The 14,200-nt window shown below is 40.4% G+C and overlaps 2 protein-coding genes and 1 pseudogene across 2 annotated transcripts; all 3 read left to right on the plus strand.

The window, feature by feature from the left end:
- The first annotated feature begins 2,410 nt into the window (after positions 1-2,410).
- On the plus strand, positions 2,411-3,346 carry LOC120029213 (olfactory receptor 8I2-like). The gene has a single exon (XM_038974507.1). It carries the CDS (start codon positions 2,411-2,413, stop codon positions 3,344-3,346), a length of 936 nt encoding a protein of 311 aa, XP_038830435.1.
- Positions 3,347-9,337: 5,991 nt separating this feature from the next.
- Positions 9,338-10,270, plus strand: LOC120029214 (olfactory receptor 11A1-like). The gene has a single exon (XM_038974508.1). It carries the CDS (start codon positions 9,338-9,340, stop codon positions 10,268-10,270), a length of 933 nt encoding a protein of 310 aa, XP_038830436.1.
- Positions 10,271-10,673: 403 nt separating this feature from the next.
- Positions 10,674-11,234, plus strand: LOC120029215 (annotated as a pseudogene).
- The last annotated feature ends 2,966 nt before the right edge of the window (positions 11,235-14,200 follow it).

A 14,200-nucleotide genomic window follows, 5' to 3' on the forward strand; every position in this document is an offset into this window, starting at 1 on the left:
CCCATTTTGAACCACTGAAACCCCAAAGGAGTTGTCTTTGTAATGACAGAAATGTTCAGCAAGACTAAAACAAGTGGCCTTCTGTTAAGTTGCAAGTATCCCTAACCCGATATAAGTCAGGCCTGTGTACTACAGATGTCGGATCTTAAAACTATAAAAGTCTGGGCCTCCCGAGTGGCACAGTGGTCTAAGGCAGTGCTAGCTGTGCCACTAGAGATCCTGGTTTGAGTCCAGCCGGCCGCGAACGGGAGACCCATGGTGTGGCGCACAATTGGTCCAGCGTTGTCCAGGTTAGGGGAGGGTTTGGCCGGCAGGGATGTTCTTGTCCCATCGTGCACTTGCGACTCCTGTGGCGGGCCGGGCGCAATGCATGCTGACATGGTCGCCAGGTGTACGGGGTTTCCTCTGACACATTGTGTCAAGAAGCAGTGCGGCTTGGCTTGGTTGTGTTTTGGAGGATGCACGGCTCTCGACTTTCGCCTCTTCCGAGTCCGTACGGGAGTTGCAGCGTTGGTACAAGGCTGTAACTACCAATTGGATACCACAAAATTGGGGAGAATTTAAAAAAAATAAAAGTAAGTGAAGATATGAAAATGTTTTAAGATGGTCATATCATATTTGATTTTGAATTTTAGGACCCCTTTAGGTATATTAATAAAAACATATTGACAAATAATTTCATAAAATATTGAATTTGGACTTTATTACTTTAGCCCAAAGAAACACAATGAATAACATTCATGAATGGCAAAAAATACAGTAAAAAAATAAATCACAAGGAATAAGGTTTTGAAGTGTCTGTCCTATATCTAGGAGATATAAGAAAGCTCAGGAAATATGTGTGTTTTTGGCACAAAACTACCTCCATACTTTCATTAATATGTATGGGTTACATTCAGACGAGTCTGTGACACTTGTGAGCAAAACGGAGAACTAGTGAGAGTCTCATCTTTCCATAGTGGGGTCATATTAGTTTGTAGCTTAAACGGTACAGACAGAAGTTGGCACATCAGCGTTATCATCCCGTGACACTTGTGGGTACATTCAAAGATATACATTTTGCTAATCGGTACCACCTCAACATTTTGGGGAGCATGATGTCCCTGGCTGGATGGGTTGTGTCAATCAAGACGTAAGCAGTCCGCTGGGGGTAGATAGATGATACGGACCACTTCAATATGAACTTTATGAAGGTTATAGTACTTTGTACAAAGAACAATTTTTATACGCTCTGACAATATTTTACAGTGAATTTTGCAATTGAAATGTTTTTCATTACATACATTTTTATCATTAATTCATGCAAAAACTGGCTACTACTAGTCTAGCCCTTCTCTGATTCACTTCCTGGAGCTGAGCAGTGGTGCAAAAAATGTGCACAGGTGTGAGCTAAACTTTGCTGAAATCTGTGCATTTTGTGGAAAGCCTTTAGAGACAAAGAAAAATTAACCCTTGTGGTCCAATTACTAAATAGGAATTTGGCCATGCTCTAACAAGGTCTGTTCAAAATATAGCCCAAAAAACTTGAACATTAACTTGAAAATATAAAAATTGCACAGAAGTGAGCTAAACTTTGCTGATATCTTTGCATTTTATGGAAAGCGTGAATATGAACTTCAACAATATTACCTTGCTACATAAACAACATCCTATTCTATCGTATACCTCATCTCATAATCGATCTTATAGACGTGGTCTCATTAGGAAGGTAACCTCCAGAGTGAGCAGTGTGTGTCTGAGGGGTTCACCTGTCTATCACTCCATACATCTCACACGTTGCTATGGCAGTTGAGATACTCAGATACTGCCCCATAAAGGTGTGGTGCGGAGAGCGGAGAAGTGTCATACCTACTGTAGGTATGATCTGGTCTGCTCAGGTGGAGGTGTTCTGCTCTGGCCCTCAGTACAGAGATACAGAGACCATACAAATACACAAACCATACAAATGATCATCTTCAAGGAGAACCTACTTTGAAGACTTTGAAAATACTTACTTTGTTTCGATTAATCATCTAACTAATTCAGTTTAATATTGTTTAGGATTTCTCTCTAACTTTGAGTTAAATTAAGTGAAGATCTGTGAAGATCATAAAAAAATATATATATAATGCTTCATGCTCACCAGAATGGGATACGGGTTGAATACTGGTCTGTGTGCTCACTGCATTGTAATGTAGGTGGCTGCTGAAGCTGGGTGGTTTTGGGTTGACTTGTTTGAGATCTGAATACCAACACCATTGTTTGAAGGAGAGCTATCATCGTTGAGAGGCTGACAGACTGCTGTATGGGTGGCAGTTACTGTTAAAATGTAATCAAATTGTTTTTAAATAGACCAACCAACAAAACTTGGATAAACTGAACATTCTCAGGTCCTGTGTACACCAGCCATGTGTGCCTGCTGTCAATGACAATGGATTTCAACTCCTCCCAGGAGATAGTGTTTGTGCTGCATGGACTGAACGTGACACAGACAAACAAACACATCTACTTCTCATTTACTCTCATCCTATACATCTTCACCATTTTTGTGAATCTGATACTGATCGTTACCATTTTTCTGGAGAAAATGTTGCATGACCCTATGTATTTATTTCTCTGTAATCTGTGTATTAATGGTATCTATGGCGCTTCAGCTTTCTACCCAAAGATACTTTATGACCTTTTATTTGACTCTCATGTGATATCATACCCTGGGTGCATGACCCAGATATTGGTAATCTACTCCTATGCTTTCTGTGAATTCACCAGCTTGACAGTGATGGCATATGACAGGTATGTTGCCATCTGTAAGCCGTTACAATACCACTCTATCATGACTACTCGAAAAGTGTGGACACTGCTTCTTCTTACGTGGCTTTTCTCATGGCTAGAAAGTAGCATTGGGATGGGACTAACAGCTAGGTTACCCCTCTGTGGCGTCGACATCGATAAACTCTACTGCTCAAACTGGGCCGTCGTGAAGCTCTCATGCGTTGACACCACTCTGAACAACCTCTACGGCTTCATTCTCACGTTTTCTCATGTTTCTCAAACAATACTCATCCTGATATCCTACATGAACATCATCAAAGCGTCTTTGCATTCCCGTGTGCAGAGAAAGAAGTTCATGCAGACCTGTCTGCCTCATCTGATCACCCTGACTAACTTCACCATATCCCTCACCTTCGATGTGATGTACGCTCGCTACGGCAGCAACACCAGCCTGCTGGCCCTGAGGAATATCATGGCGGTGGAGTTCCTAGTTGTGCCTCCTCTGGTGAACCCTATCATATACGGGATGAAACTCACTCGGGTTCGGAATAGAGTTGTACAGATGTTCAACCGGAAAGTTGCTGCCCTAATCTAAATGTATTGTGGTGATGCGCTTGTGTGTATCAACATATCTTTCTTGTTGATCTATAAAGCTATATTGACAATTTTCATTTGTAAATTTTCATAGACATTAGGAAGGAAAATGTGCAACTCTCGCTCACAATTAAAATCTTGGTGCTTTATTTTATCTAAATATTAAAATAATGATGTTCTAGCAGTCAATGGCCTTTGTCAGAATAATTTTTCATGGATGTCGTGTGGAATAACTTTGCCCCTCTTATTTGTTGTCAATGACTGAGATTCAGGTGTTTGGCTTCATGGAGTCATCTTGTTACCTTGACCAACAAACTAAAAATAACTGTATATAGCCAACGTTATATACAGTGCATTTGGAAAGTATTCAGACCCCTCGACTTTTTCCACATTTTGTTAGGTTACAGCCTTATTCTAAAATCGATTAAATGTTTTTTCCCTCATCAACCTACACACAATACCCCATAATGGAAAAAAAACGTTTTTTAGACATTTTTGCAAATGTATAAACATTTTTTTAAAGTATTCAATCCCTTTGCTATGAGACTCGAAATTGAGCACATGTGCATCCTGTTTCCATTGATCATCCTTGAGATGTTTCTACAACTTGATTGGAGTCTATTGATTGGACATGACTTGGAAATGATTTGGAAAGGCACACACCTGTCCAGTGGTGGAAAAAGTACCCAATTGTCATACTTGAGTAAAGGTAAAGATACCTTAACAGAAAATGACTCAAGTTAAAGTGAAAGTCTCCCAGTAAAATACTACTTGAGTAAAATACTAAAAGTATTTGATTTTAAATATACTTAAGTATCAAAAGTAAAAGTATAAATCATTTCAAATTCTTTATATTTGGCAAATCTTTTTTGTTTTTAAAATGTATGGATAGTCAACGGCACACTACAACACTCAGACATCATTTACACATGAAGCATTTGTGTTTAGTAAGTCTGCCAAATTAGAGGCAATTGGGATGAGCAGGGATGTTCTCTTGATAAGTGCGTGTATTGGACCATTTTCCTGTCCTGTTAAGCATTCAAAATGTAATGAGTACTTTTGGGTGTCAGGGAAAATATATGGAGTAAGAAGTACATTATTTGCTTTAGGAATGTAGTGGAGTAAATGCAGAAGTTGTCAAAAATATATAAAGTAAAGCATAGATACCCCCCCAAAACTACTTGAGTAAAAATACTTTAAAATACTACTTAAGTACTTTACACAACTGCACCGGTCTATATAAGGTCCCACAGTTGACAGTGCATGTCGGAGCAAAAACCAAGTCATGAGGTTGAAGGAATTGTCCATAAAGCTCTGAGACAGGATTGTGTCGAGGCACAGATCTGGGGAAGGGTACCCAAAACATTTCTGAAGCATTGAAGGTCCCCAACATCACAGTGGCCTCCATTATTCCTAAATGGAAGAAGTTTGGAACCACCAAGACTCTTCCTAGAGCTGGCCACCCGGTCAAACTAAGCAATCGGGGGAGAAGGGCCTTGGTCAGGGAGGTGACCAAGAACCCGATGGTCACTCCGCAGAACTCCAGAGTTCCTCTGTGGAGATGGGAGAACCTTCCAGAAGGACAACCATCTCTGCAGCACTCCACCAATCAGGCCTTTATTGTAGAGCGGCCAGACGAAAAATACTCAGTAAAAGGCACATGATAGCCCGCTTGGAGTTTGCCAAAAGGCACCTAAAGGACCATCAACAGATATGAAAATGCCTGTTTATCAGTGAGAGGATTAGACACAAGATCAATGTTAAAGTCAGTTCTTCAACAATGGGGTGAAATGAAGGCCTAGATTCAATCAGATCAAGCGTTAACCGGCGATAGCAAGCTGTAATCTTACCACGCTAGTTGTTGCAGTAGTGTGACATTGGCAACGACGGCTGCTGCAGCAGCAGGTGTTTTCATTTTCCGTATTTTCATTGACTTTTAAAATATACAATCCACCTGCAGAGAAGCTGCTCCACATTTGCATTACATTTAAGTCATCTAGCAGATGCTCCCATCCAGAGCGACCACGGTCAAGCGCCCAGCTCAGGGGCACATCGACAGATCCCCCTGCCAGCTAACTCGAGGAACTGAACCAGCAACCTCACAGCCACCGGTCCAGCACCCTTCGCACCCAACCAACAACCTTCCTTTTTAGTGTCTTTCTTCATTTTTATATTTTTGCCGTCACTTTACCACTCACTCAGCAACTTCACTCTCACTCATCTCCAGATTCCAGATTTCGGTTTCCCTCATCCCATCCCACCTATCTCTGCTGTCCATCCCCTTCGGATTTCAGCGCATTTAGTGATGCTATGTTGTCTGTTAATTTCTAGATTTTTAAAGTTTGATTCAACGTAGGCTATTGAAAGATTTTTGTTCCCTCTGAAGGCCTTGGTTCGATAGTCACAGTTCACTTGATGGTAGCAAAGAAACTTTATCCATGTTTACGAAGGGCATGTATATCCTAGTTTCATTACACATCACTTGTTATTGTTGCCAAGCCCATCAAGTTCCTGATTTGTAAACCACTGGTCCAGTCACAGCCCTTTGTCTTTTGACAATGTTAGGGGCATCCCCCCCATACACAGTGCTTTTACCATACACTGTTTTCAACTCACATATTTGACATACATGATTACATTGTGCATGTTCATTTATACAGTAATTATTATTCAAACATGTCCTCACCTGGGATTTGAACTCACAACATTCCGATCTTCATGCTATGCCACCTTGTCTATGTCAATGACTGATTTCACTTGTATTCCTACACTTTGCACTTCAAAGTAAATATCAGGTCTGTTAAAAATGCACTCAAGAAAAACTATTATACTTATCATAGTGATTCAGGAGTATGATTAAAACAGACAACTATAGTGAAAACCCAAACTCAAATAGCTGAAATAAGTAAATGAACTCAATGATGAGAGAATAGTCAGATTAACTGATAACTAAAATAACAGTGCAGATGGCACTATTTTGCTAAGTGCAGAGATGTATTATAGGTAATGAACATGTATGGGACTTCAGAAATTCTACATATTGTGGTGCAGCAAAAAAATTATCTATATACCCCCAAATCCAAAGGTTGTGAGTTTGATATCCCAGGTATGAAATAATGAAATTTCAGTTCGAAGTGATCATGTCAAATGTGATCATATTGTCGCTGAATAAAGATTTTTTTAGCTGAACAGCGTACCACTTACCTTAAAACCTCCATACCATTTAATTATTTAGTTACCTTGGGACACCTGGGACCATCTTGTGACAAAAACCTTCAGGGGACCATGACACAACATCCTGACCTCTTTAGATGACCATTTTGTGACGTTCTGGGGACGTTCTAAAGACACATTTTTGTTTGCAGGGACGTTCCCTTGAGACCATCCCGCAACGTCGTAATGACTAGTAAAATGAAAGTCTTGAGAACGTCCTAAAAAAATAATGATATGGTCCTCAGTGACGTTCTGGTAACTTAAAGGGAACTAGACAATAGTCCCCCAGAGACATTCCCTTGGGTCTATCACGCGACGTCCTACTGACTAGTAAAATTAAAGTCCTGAGAACATCCTAAAAAGGTCCTGACATGATCCTCTGAGACATCCTGGTGACTTCCAGGGAACTACACAAAAGCCCCCCCAGAGAATATTCCCTTGAGACCATCACAGGGCATCCTAATGACTACTAAAATTAAAGTACTGAGAACGTCCTAAAAAGGTCATGATATGGTCCTCAGTGACATCCTGGTAACTTACAGGGAACTACACAAAAGCCCCCCCAGAGAATATTCCCTTGAGACCATCACAGGGCATCCTAATGACTACTAAAATTAAAGTACTGAGAACGTCCTAAAAAGGTCATGATATGGTCCTCAGTGACATCCTGGTAACTTACAGGGAACTAGATAAAGGTCCCCAAAAAAACGTTCCCTTGGGACCATCATATGACGTCCCATTGACCATCATGAAACGTCTCCTTGTGGTCATTGAATGTCCCACGGATAACGTCATGTCAGACACAAATAGGAACCTTTTCATAATGTTCCCTAATGGACTTAAAAATAAATTATTATAACATTATACTGCGTCCAAACCGGGATCTGTACTGAATGTCCTCTTACCGAGGTTAACGTCATGTTTTAAAGTTCCTAAGATTTTCTCAGAATGTCAGTGGGATAACGTCTCGCTCAAACCCTTAAAGCAATGTTTCCCAAACGTGGTCCTGTGGACCCCAAGGGGTGCACGTTTTGGTTTTTGCCCTAGCACTACACAGTTGATTCAAATAATGAACTAATTAATCATCAAGCTTTGATTATTTGAATCTGCTATGGAGTGTTAGGGCAAAAAACTAAACGTGCAAAGGACCAACTTTGGGAAACACTACCTAAAAGGGACCTAATGAGAACATTTCCAAATGTCCTTAGGACATCCCCTGTTTGCTGGGTTAATACGTAAGCTGAACAAAAATATAAACGCAACATGCAATAATTTCAAAGATTTTACTGAGTTGCAGTTCAGATAAGGACATCAGTCAATTGAAATCAATTAATTAGACCCTAATCTATGGATTTCACATGACTGGGCAGGGGAGTAGTCATGGGTGTGCCTGGGAGGGCATAGGCCATCCCACTAGAGAGCCGGGTCCAAAACATGAGACATCTGTGGCATTGCATTGTGTGACAAAACTTCACATTTTTGAGTGGCCTTTTCTTGTCCCCAGCATAAGGTGCACCTGTGTAATGAGCATGTTGTATAATCAGCTTCTTGCCACCTCTGTCAGATGGATGGGTTATCTTGGCAAAGGAGAAATGCTTACTAACAGGGATGTAAACACATTTGTCCAACATTTTTAGAGAAATAAGCTTTTTGTGCGTATGGATATTTTTCATTTCAGCTAATGAAACATGGGACCAACACTTTACATGTTGCGTTTATATTTTTGTTTTGTGTACTTAGTTCAGTGTAATCATGAATGGGGGTGAGGATGGTGAAAATCAGACATGTAAAACATTTGCTAATTTGTGAAATATTGTCATACCTTTTATTCACTTGCTGATCTCCATTGGCTACCTGTCCCTCAAAGAAATTAGTTTTAAATTCTCCTTGTTTACTAGGCTCTAAATGTCATCGGACCAGCCTACCTGTCAGACCTACTCTCCCCTATGAACCTCCACGCACCCGAAGTTCCAGCAATGCCAAACTGCTTCATGCCCCGAGGACCTGGCTCCTAACAGCAGTTGGGAACAAGACTAAGGGCTGGAAAACAAGACCCAGATTAAGACTGATCCTAGAATAAAATATATTCTCAATGGAGAATCTCCATTGACAGTGTGGTTTAGTTCAGGAGTAGACTCTGGGTCCGGGAAACCAACTCTTTGTCAGAGACTTGGATTGGTTTCACGGAACAATTTATTTATTGTACATGGTGCACAATACATGGAAAACAAACTCCTGCTAAAATGTTAGAGAGTGTAGCCTGCCCAGTCCATGGGGTGGTAGGTAGCCTAGCGGTCAAGAGCATCGGGCCAGTAACCAAAAGGTTGCTGGTTTGAATCCCTGAGCCAACTAGGTGAGAATTCTGTCGATGTTCCCTTGAGCACTTAATCCTGATTGCTAAATGACTAAAGTGTGAAAATTATGTCACATACTTCTACAGTGTAGAGTACCAGGCTACATTGTTTTAACAAAAGCCACAGCCCTTGCAAAGAAAGGGAAACAACTACTTCTTGGTCTCAGAGAGGGTAACGTCTCCGATTGAACTCAAGTGTGAAACGCAAACTAGCAAGCCATTTCACATCGGCTAGACATGCCCTGTTTAATCTACTATTCTTTATGAACTACTGTATTTCTAGAGAATTTAAGAAAGGTTTTGAACATTTACATTTTAGTCATTTAGCAGAAGCTCCTATCCAGAGTGAGAAAAGTTACAGTACTATCGAGGATTTGCTCGTCTTCTTCAAACATTGACAGCACATCTTTACCAACTCCCAGGACCATGGAAAACTCTACTCACTACGAGATCTTTAGGCTTGCTGCATACGGTGATATCGGACAATTGAAGTATTTCTACTTTGCTCTAGTGACTGTAATATATTTTGTCATCATTCTTGCCAATGCTTTGCTTATTGGAGTTATCTGCATTGAAAGAAGCCTTCATGAACCCATGTATCTGTTTCTATGTGCTTTGTTTGTTAATCAGTTGTATGGGAGCACTGGTTTGTTTCCTGCTCTCATGTTTTACTTACTGTCTGACACACATGATATTTCCCTTCTTTATTGTTACCTCCAGATTTATGTGTTGTACACATATGGTTTAACAGAATATAGTAATTTAGCAGTTATGTCCTATGACAGGTACATTTCTATTTGTTATCCTCTACAGTATAACAATATTATGACACCTAAAACCATTTGTGGCTTAATCCTACTGCCCTGGGTGTATTCTTTTTTAATCAATGCAATCATTATCTCCCTGAGTTTGCGACTGCAATTTTGTGGTAACGTTCTAGACAGAGTGTATTGTGACAACTACTCAGTCGTCAAGCTTGCCTGTTCAAATACTATGCTGAATAACATATGGGGTCTTGTTGTTACTGTGCTCTCTTTTTCTTGTACTATACTTCCTACCATATACTCATATGTAAGAATTCTACAGATATGTTTAAAGTCTTCTAAAGAGACGAAACAGAAAGCATTTAACACCTGTACACCACATATAGCCTCTTTGCTGAACTTCTCCTTTGGCTGTTTATTTTTGATTCTACAAAGCAGATATGAAACTGCAGATCTTCCACCTATACTTCGCACTATTTTATTAGTTTATTTTCCAATATGTCCACCACTTTTCAATCCCTTTATGTATGGCATTAGGATGGCTAAAATCAGGTTGGCTTGTAAAAAGGTACTAGGCCGTTACCCTAAAACATAACCTGGTTGTAATTTTTTTGTAACATTTAATTATGTGTTTTATTACTTATAATTGCTATTATTGATGGTACAGATACGTGTCATTTTGGAATAATTTCTCTGTAGCCCAAATATTATTGTAAAGTTTATAATGTATTGTAACATATTAGCTATTTAACTGCATAACTACAGAGCATCAAGGGGAGAGGCCCTCCCTACCTTCAAGCTGTGCTCAAATAGATGCTAAGTGGGATCCTTGGGATGACCCTACGCCCCAACCCGTTCTGCCTCTTCTGTTCTCTTGGCCCTGGTCTCTTGGCTCTGGTCTCTTGGGTCTGGTCTCTTGGCTCTGGTCTCTTGGCCCTGGTCTCTTGGCTCTGGTCTCTTGGCCCACCGTACAAAAATATTTCTGCAATATATATGTAATGTTTGCTTACGTTATTCTAGCAGTAATGACTTATGACAGGTATGTCTCCATTTTTAAGCCATTTCAATATCATAGCATTATGACTCCTTCTAAAGTGAATATGTTGTTAGCCTTGGTATACTTTATTCCCATAACTCTTTTCAAATGTGTATCAAAGGCTCCCTTTGTGCAAGTACAACAGCTTTTTTGTGATGACTAAGCAGTTGTTAAACTCTCTCGTGTTGAAAGTGCGCTGATCAACCTGTATGATATATGTATCATATCAAGTCTAGTGGTTTTACCTTTGGTATTAGTTGTGCTCTCATATGTAAAGATATTGTTTGGAGTCACGAACGAAGGCTTTTAATGTGTGTGCTCCCCACTTGATCATATTCATCAACTTCTCTGCAAACCATTTTTTCTGTTGTTTACAACAGGCACAGAGCTTAATCTATTAATATCAGTACAGCTCATTATTTTCCCACCACTGGTACACCCTATCTTATATGGTATTGGGACCAAGAAGATCAGGACATGTATTACAAAAATATTAGAGAAAAATCTTTCCAAACTCTCTTGATTTTTCTCATCAAAAATCTGAACCTAAACTGGTACCAATTATGACTTTAGAAAGTACAGCAGCAAGACAGGGTTGCCGGTTTGAATCCCAGGTCTGACAGGATCATCTGCCAGAACTGAATGCTTATACATTTGTTTTGATCATCAACCTAATCTCTTGTTTCTCCTTGGTATTGCATTCTATTTCTGTGAATTCTTCTGCATTTCCTTTAAATGTATTTTACTGTAGGAAAGTCAAATCAGGGATGCTGCTAGAAGAACAACACATGTACGTGTGTTTCAGGGGGGTTGGGGACAGAGTAAAAGGATATAAGGATACAATAAGTTCTGTTTCCACAAATGAGCAATAAAGTATTCTTCTAGACATGACAGATCTAGCAGATATTCTGAAGAAATTTGAATTAGCAAGTGAAAAACACAAATAATTTCCTGTAAAATAAAAAGGATGAATCCATTTTCTTGATCAAACAGTTGCATTTTTTCTTGCCAATGAAAATAATTCCAATGCATTTTTGAAATAGCTTCATGCACAATGAGGAAGATCAGTCCAATTCCCCACTCAGCTACATTTAATCTAAAGACACCTCAGTCGGTCCCAATAGAGTACCACATTATACCCATGAAACCTAGCAGTCAAATAGGGAAATGGTTCCATAGGGGATTTTTTAAACAATTGGAACCATTTCTCTGTTTGACGGCTAGGTTTTATGGGTATTATGACACCTCCACTGTGGGTCTCTAGTCGGAGTCTGTAAGATCACTGGAAGCTCCATTGAGGCCATCTCCATTTTGAAGTAGTCCATTTTCTTCTACTACTTCTATGAGTTTTCAAACATACTGGAAGGGTGCATACTGCCACCTGGAGAGTGTTGTTAGAACAGGTGTGAAGCCAATGTTGGCGATTTACTGACACCAGCAGTTATGGAATGTTTGCTCACAAGTATAATTCATTGGCTGATCCCTCATTGTGACCTTTATGGAATTATGTGATCCTTCCTTAACCCATATGAAGTCCCACCCCGTTACTACTCTAGTGACTTTTGGCCATGCGAGTCCTCTATCTATCTCTACGCTTGCAAACTTTTTAGACTGGCCACTGAGCTAAAGGAATGACCCATCTGGCATTTGCCCTAATTACTGGGCCGGTCTGATAAAGCTTAATTCTTAAAAATACAGTTCCAGTCAAAAGTTTGGACACACCTAATCCTTCCAGGGTTTTTCTTTATTTTTACTATTTTCTACATTGTAGAATAATTGTGAAGACATCAAAACTATGAAATAATACATATGGAATCATGTAGTATCCAAAGAAATGTTAAACAAAATCAGAATATATTTTATGTTTGAGATTCTTCAAAGTAGCCACCCTTTGCTTTGATGACAGCTTTGCACACACTTGGCATTCTCTCAACCAGATTCATGAGGTAGTCACCTGGAATGCATTTCAATTAACAGGTGTGCCTTGTTAAAAGTTAATTTGTGAAATGTCTTTCCTTCTTAATGCGTTTGACCCAATCAGTTGTGTTGTGACAAGGTAGGGGTGGTATACAGAAGATTACCTTATTTGGTAAAAGACCAAGTCCATATTATGGCAAGAACAGCTCAAATAAGCGAAGAGAAACGGCAGTCCATCATTAGTTTAAGATATGAAGGTCAGTCAATCCGAAACATTTCAAGAACTTTGAAAGTTTATACAAGTGCTGTGGCAAAAACCATCAAGCGCTATGATGAAACTGGCTCTCATGAGGACCGCCACTGGAAAGGAAGACCAAGAGTTACCGCTACTGCAGAAGATAAGTTCATTAGAGTTACCAGCCTCAGAAATTGCAGCCCAAATAAATGGGGTTAGGGTTAGGGTTAGGGTTAGGGTTAGGGTTTAACCCAAACCCAAACAAATAACCCAAATAAATTCTAGTGGCCGGGGACTTTAATGCAGGGAAACTTAAATCCGTTTTTACCAAATCTCTACCAGCATGTTAAGTGTGCAAACACAGGGGAAAAAACTCTAGACCACCTTTACTCCACACACAGAGATGTGTATAAAGCTCTCCCTTGCCCTCCATTTGGCAAATCTGACCATAATTATATCCTCCTGATTCCTGCTTACAAGCAAAAATTAAAGCAGGAAGCACCAGTGACTCGGTCAATAAAAAAATGGTCAGATGAAGCAGATGCTAAGCTACAGGACAATTTTGCTAGCAGAGAATATATGTTCCGGGATTCTTCCGATGGCATTGAGGAGCACACCACATCAGTCACTGGCTTCATCAATAAATGCATCGATGACGTTGTCCCCACAGTGACTGTACGTACATACCCCAACCAGAAGCCATGGATTACAGGCAACATCCGCACTGAGCTAAAGGGTAGAGCTGCAGCTTTCAAGGAGCGGGACTCTAACCCGGAAGCTTATAAGAAATCCCGCTATGGCCTCCGACGAACCATCAAACAGGCAAAGCGTCAATACAGGATTAAGATCGAATCGTACTACGCTGGCTCAGACGTTCGTCGGATGTGGCAGGGCTTGCAAACTATTACTCAGACTACAAAGGGAAGCACAGCCGAGAGCTGCCCAGTGACACGAGCCTACCAGACCAGCTAAATTACTTCTATGCTCGCTTTGAGGCAAGTAACACTGAAACATGCATGAGAGCAACAGCTGTTCCGGACGACTATGTGATCATGCTCTCCACAGCCGATGTGATTAAGACCTTTAAACAGGTCCGCATTCACAGGGCCGTAGGGCCAGATGAATTACCAGGACGTGTACTCCGAGCATGCGCTGACCAACTGGCAAGTGTCTTCACTGACATTTTCAACCTCTCCCTGTCTGAGTCTGTAATACCAACATATCTCAAGCAGACCACCATAGTCACTGTGCCCAAGAACACTAAGCTAACCTGCCTAAATGGCTACCGACCCGTAGCACTCACGTCTGTAGCCATGAAATGCTTTGAAAGGCTGGTC

The sequence above is a fragment of the Salvelinus namaycush genome, chromosome 34, assembly GCF_016432855.1.
Source record: "Salvelinus namaycush isolate Seneca chromosome 34, SaNama_1.0, whole genome shotgun sequence".
In the NCBI taxonomy this organism is placed as follows: Eukaryota; Metazoa; Chordata; class Actinopteri; order Salmoniformes; family Salmonidae; genus Salvelinus; species Salvelinus namaycush.

What these genes read in the sequence shown, in the direction of transcription:
- LOC120029213 (XM_038974507.1), top strand. Translation starts at nt 2,411, where the DNA reads ATGGATTTCAACTCCTCCCAGGAGATAGTGTTTGTGCTGCATGGACTG.
- LOC120029214 (XM_038974508.1), top strand. Translation starts at nt 9,338, where the DNA reads ATGGAAAACTCTACTCACTACGAGATCTTTAGGCTTGCTGCATACGGT.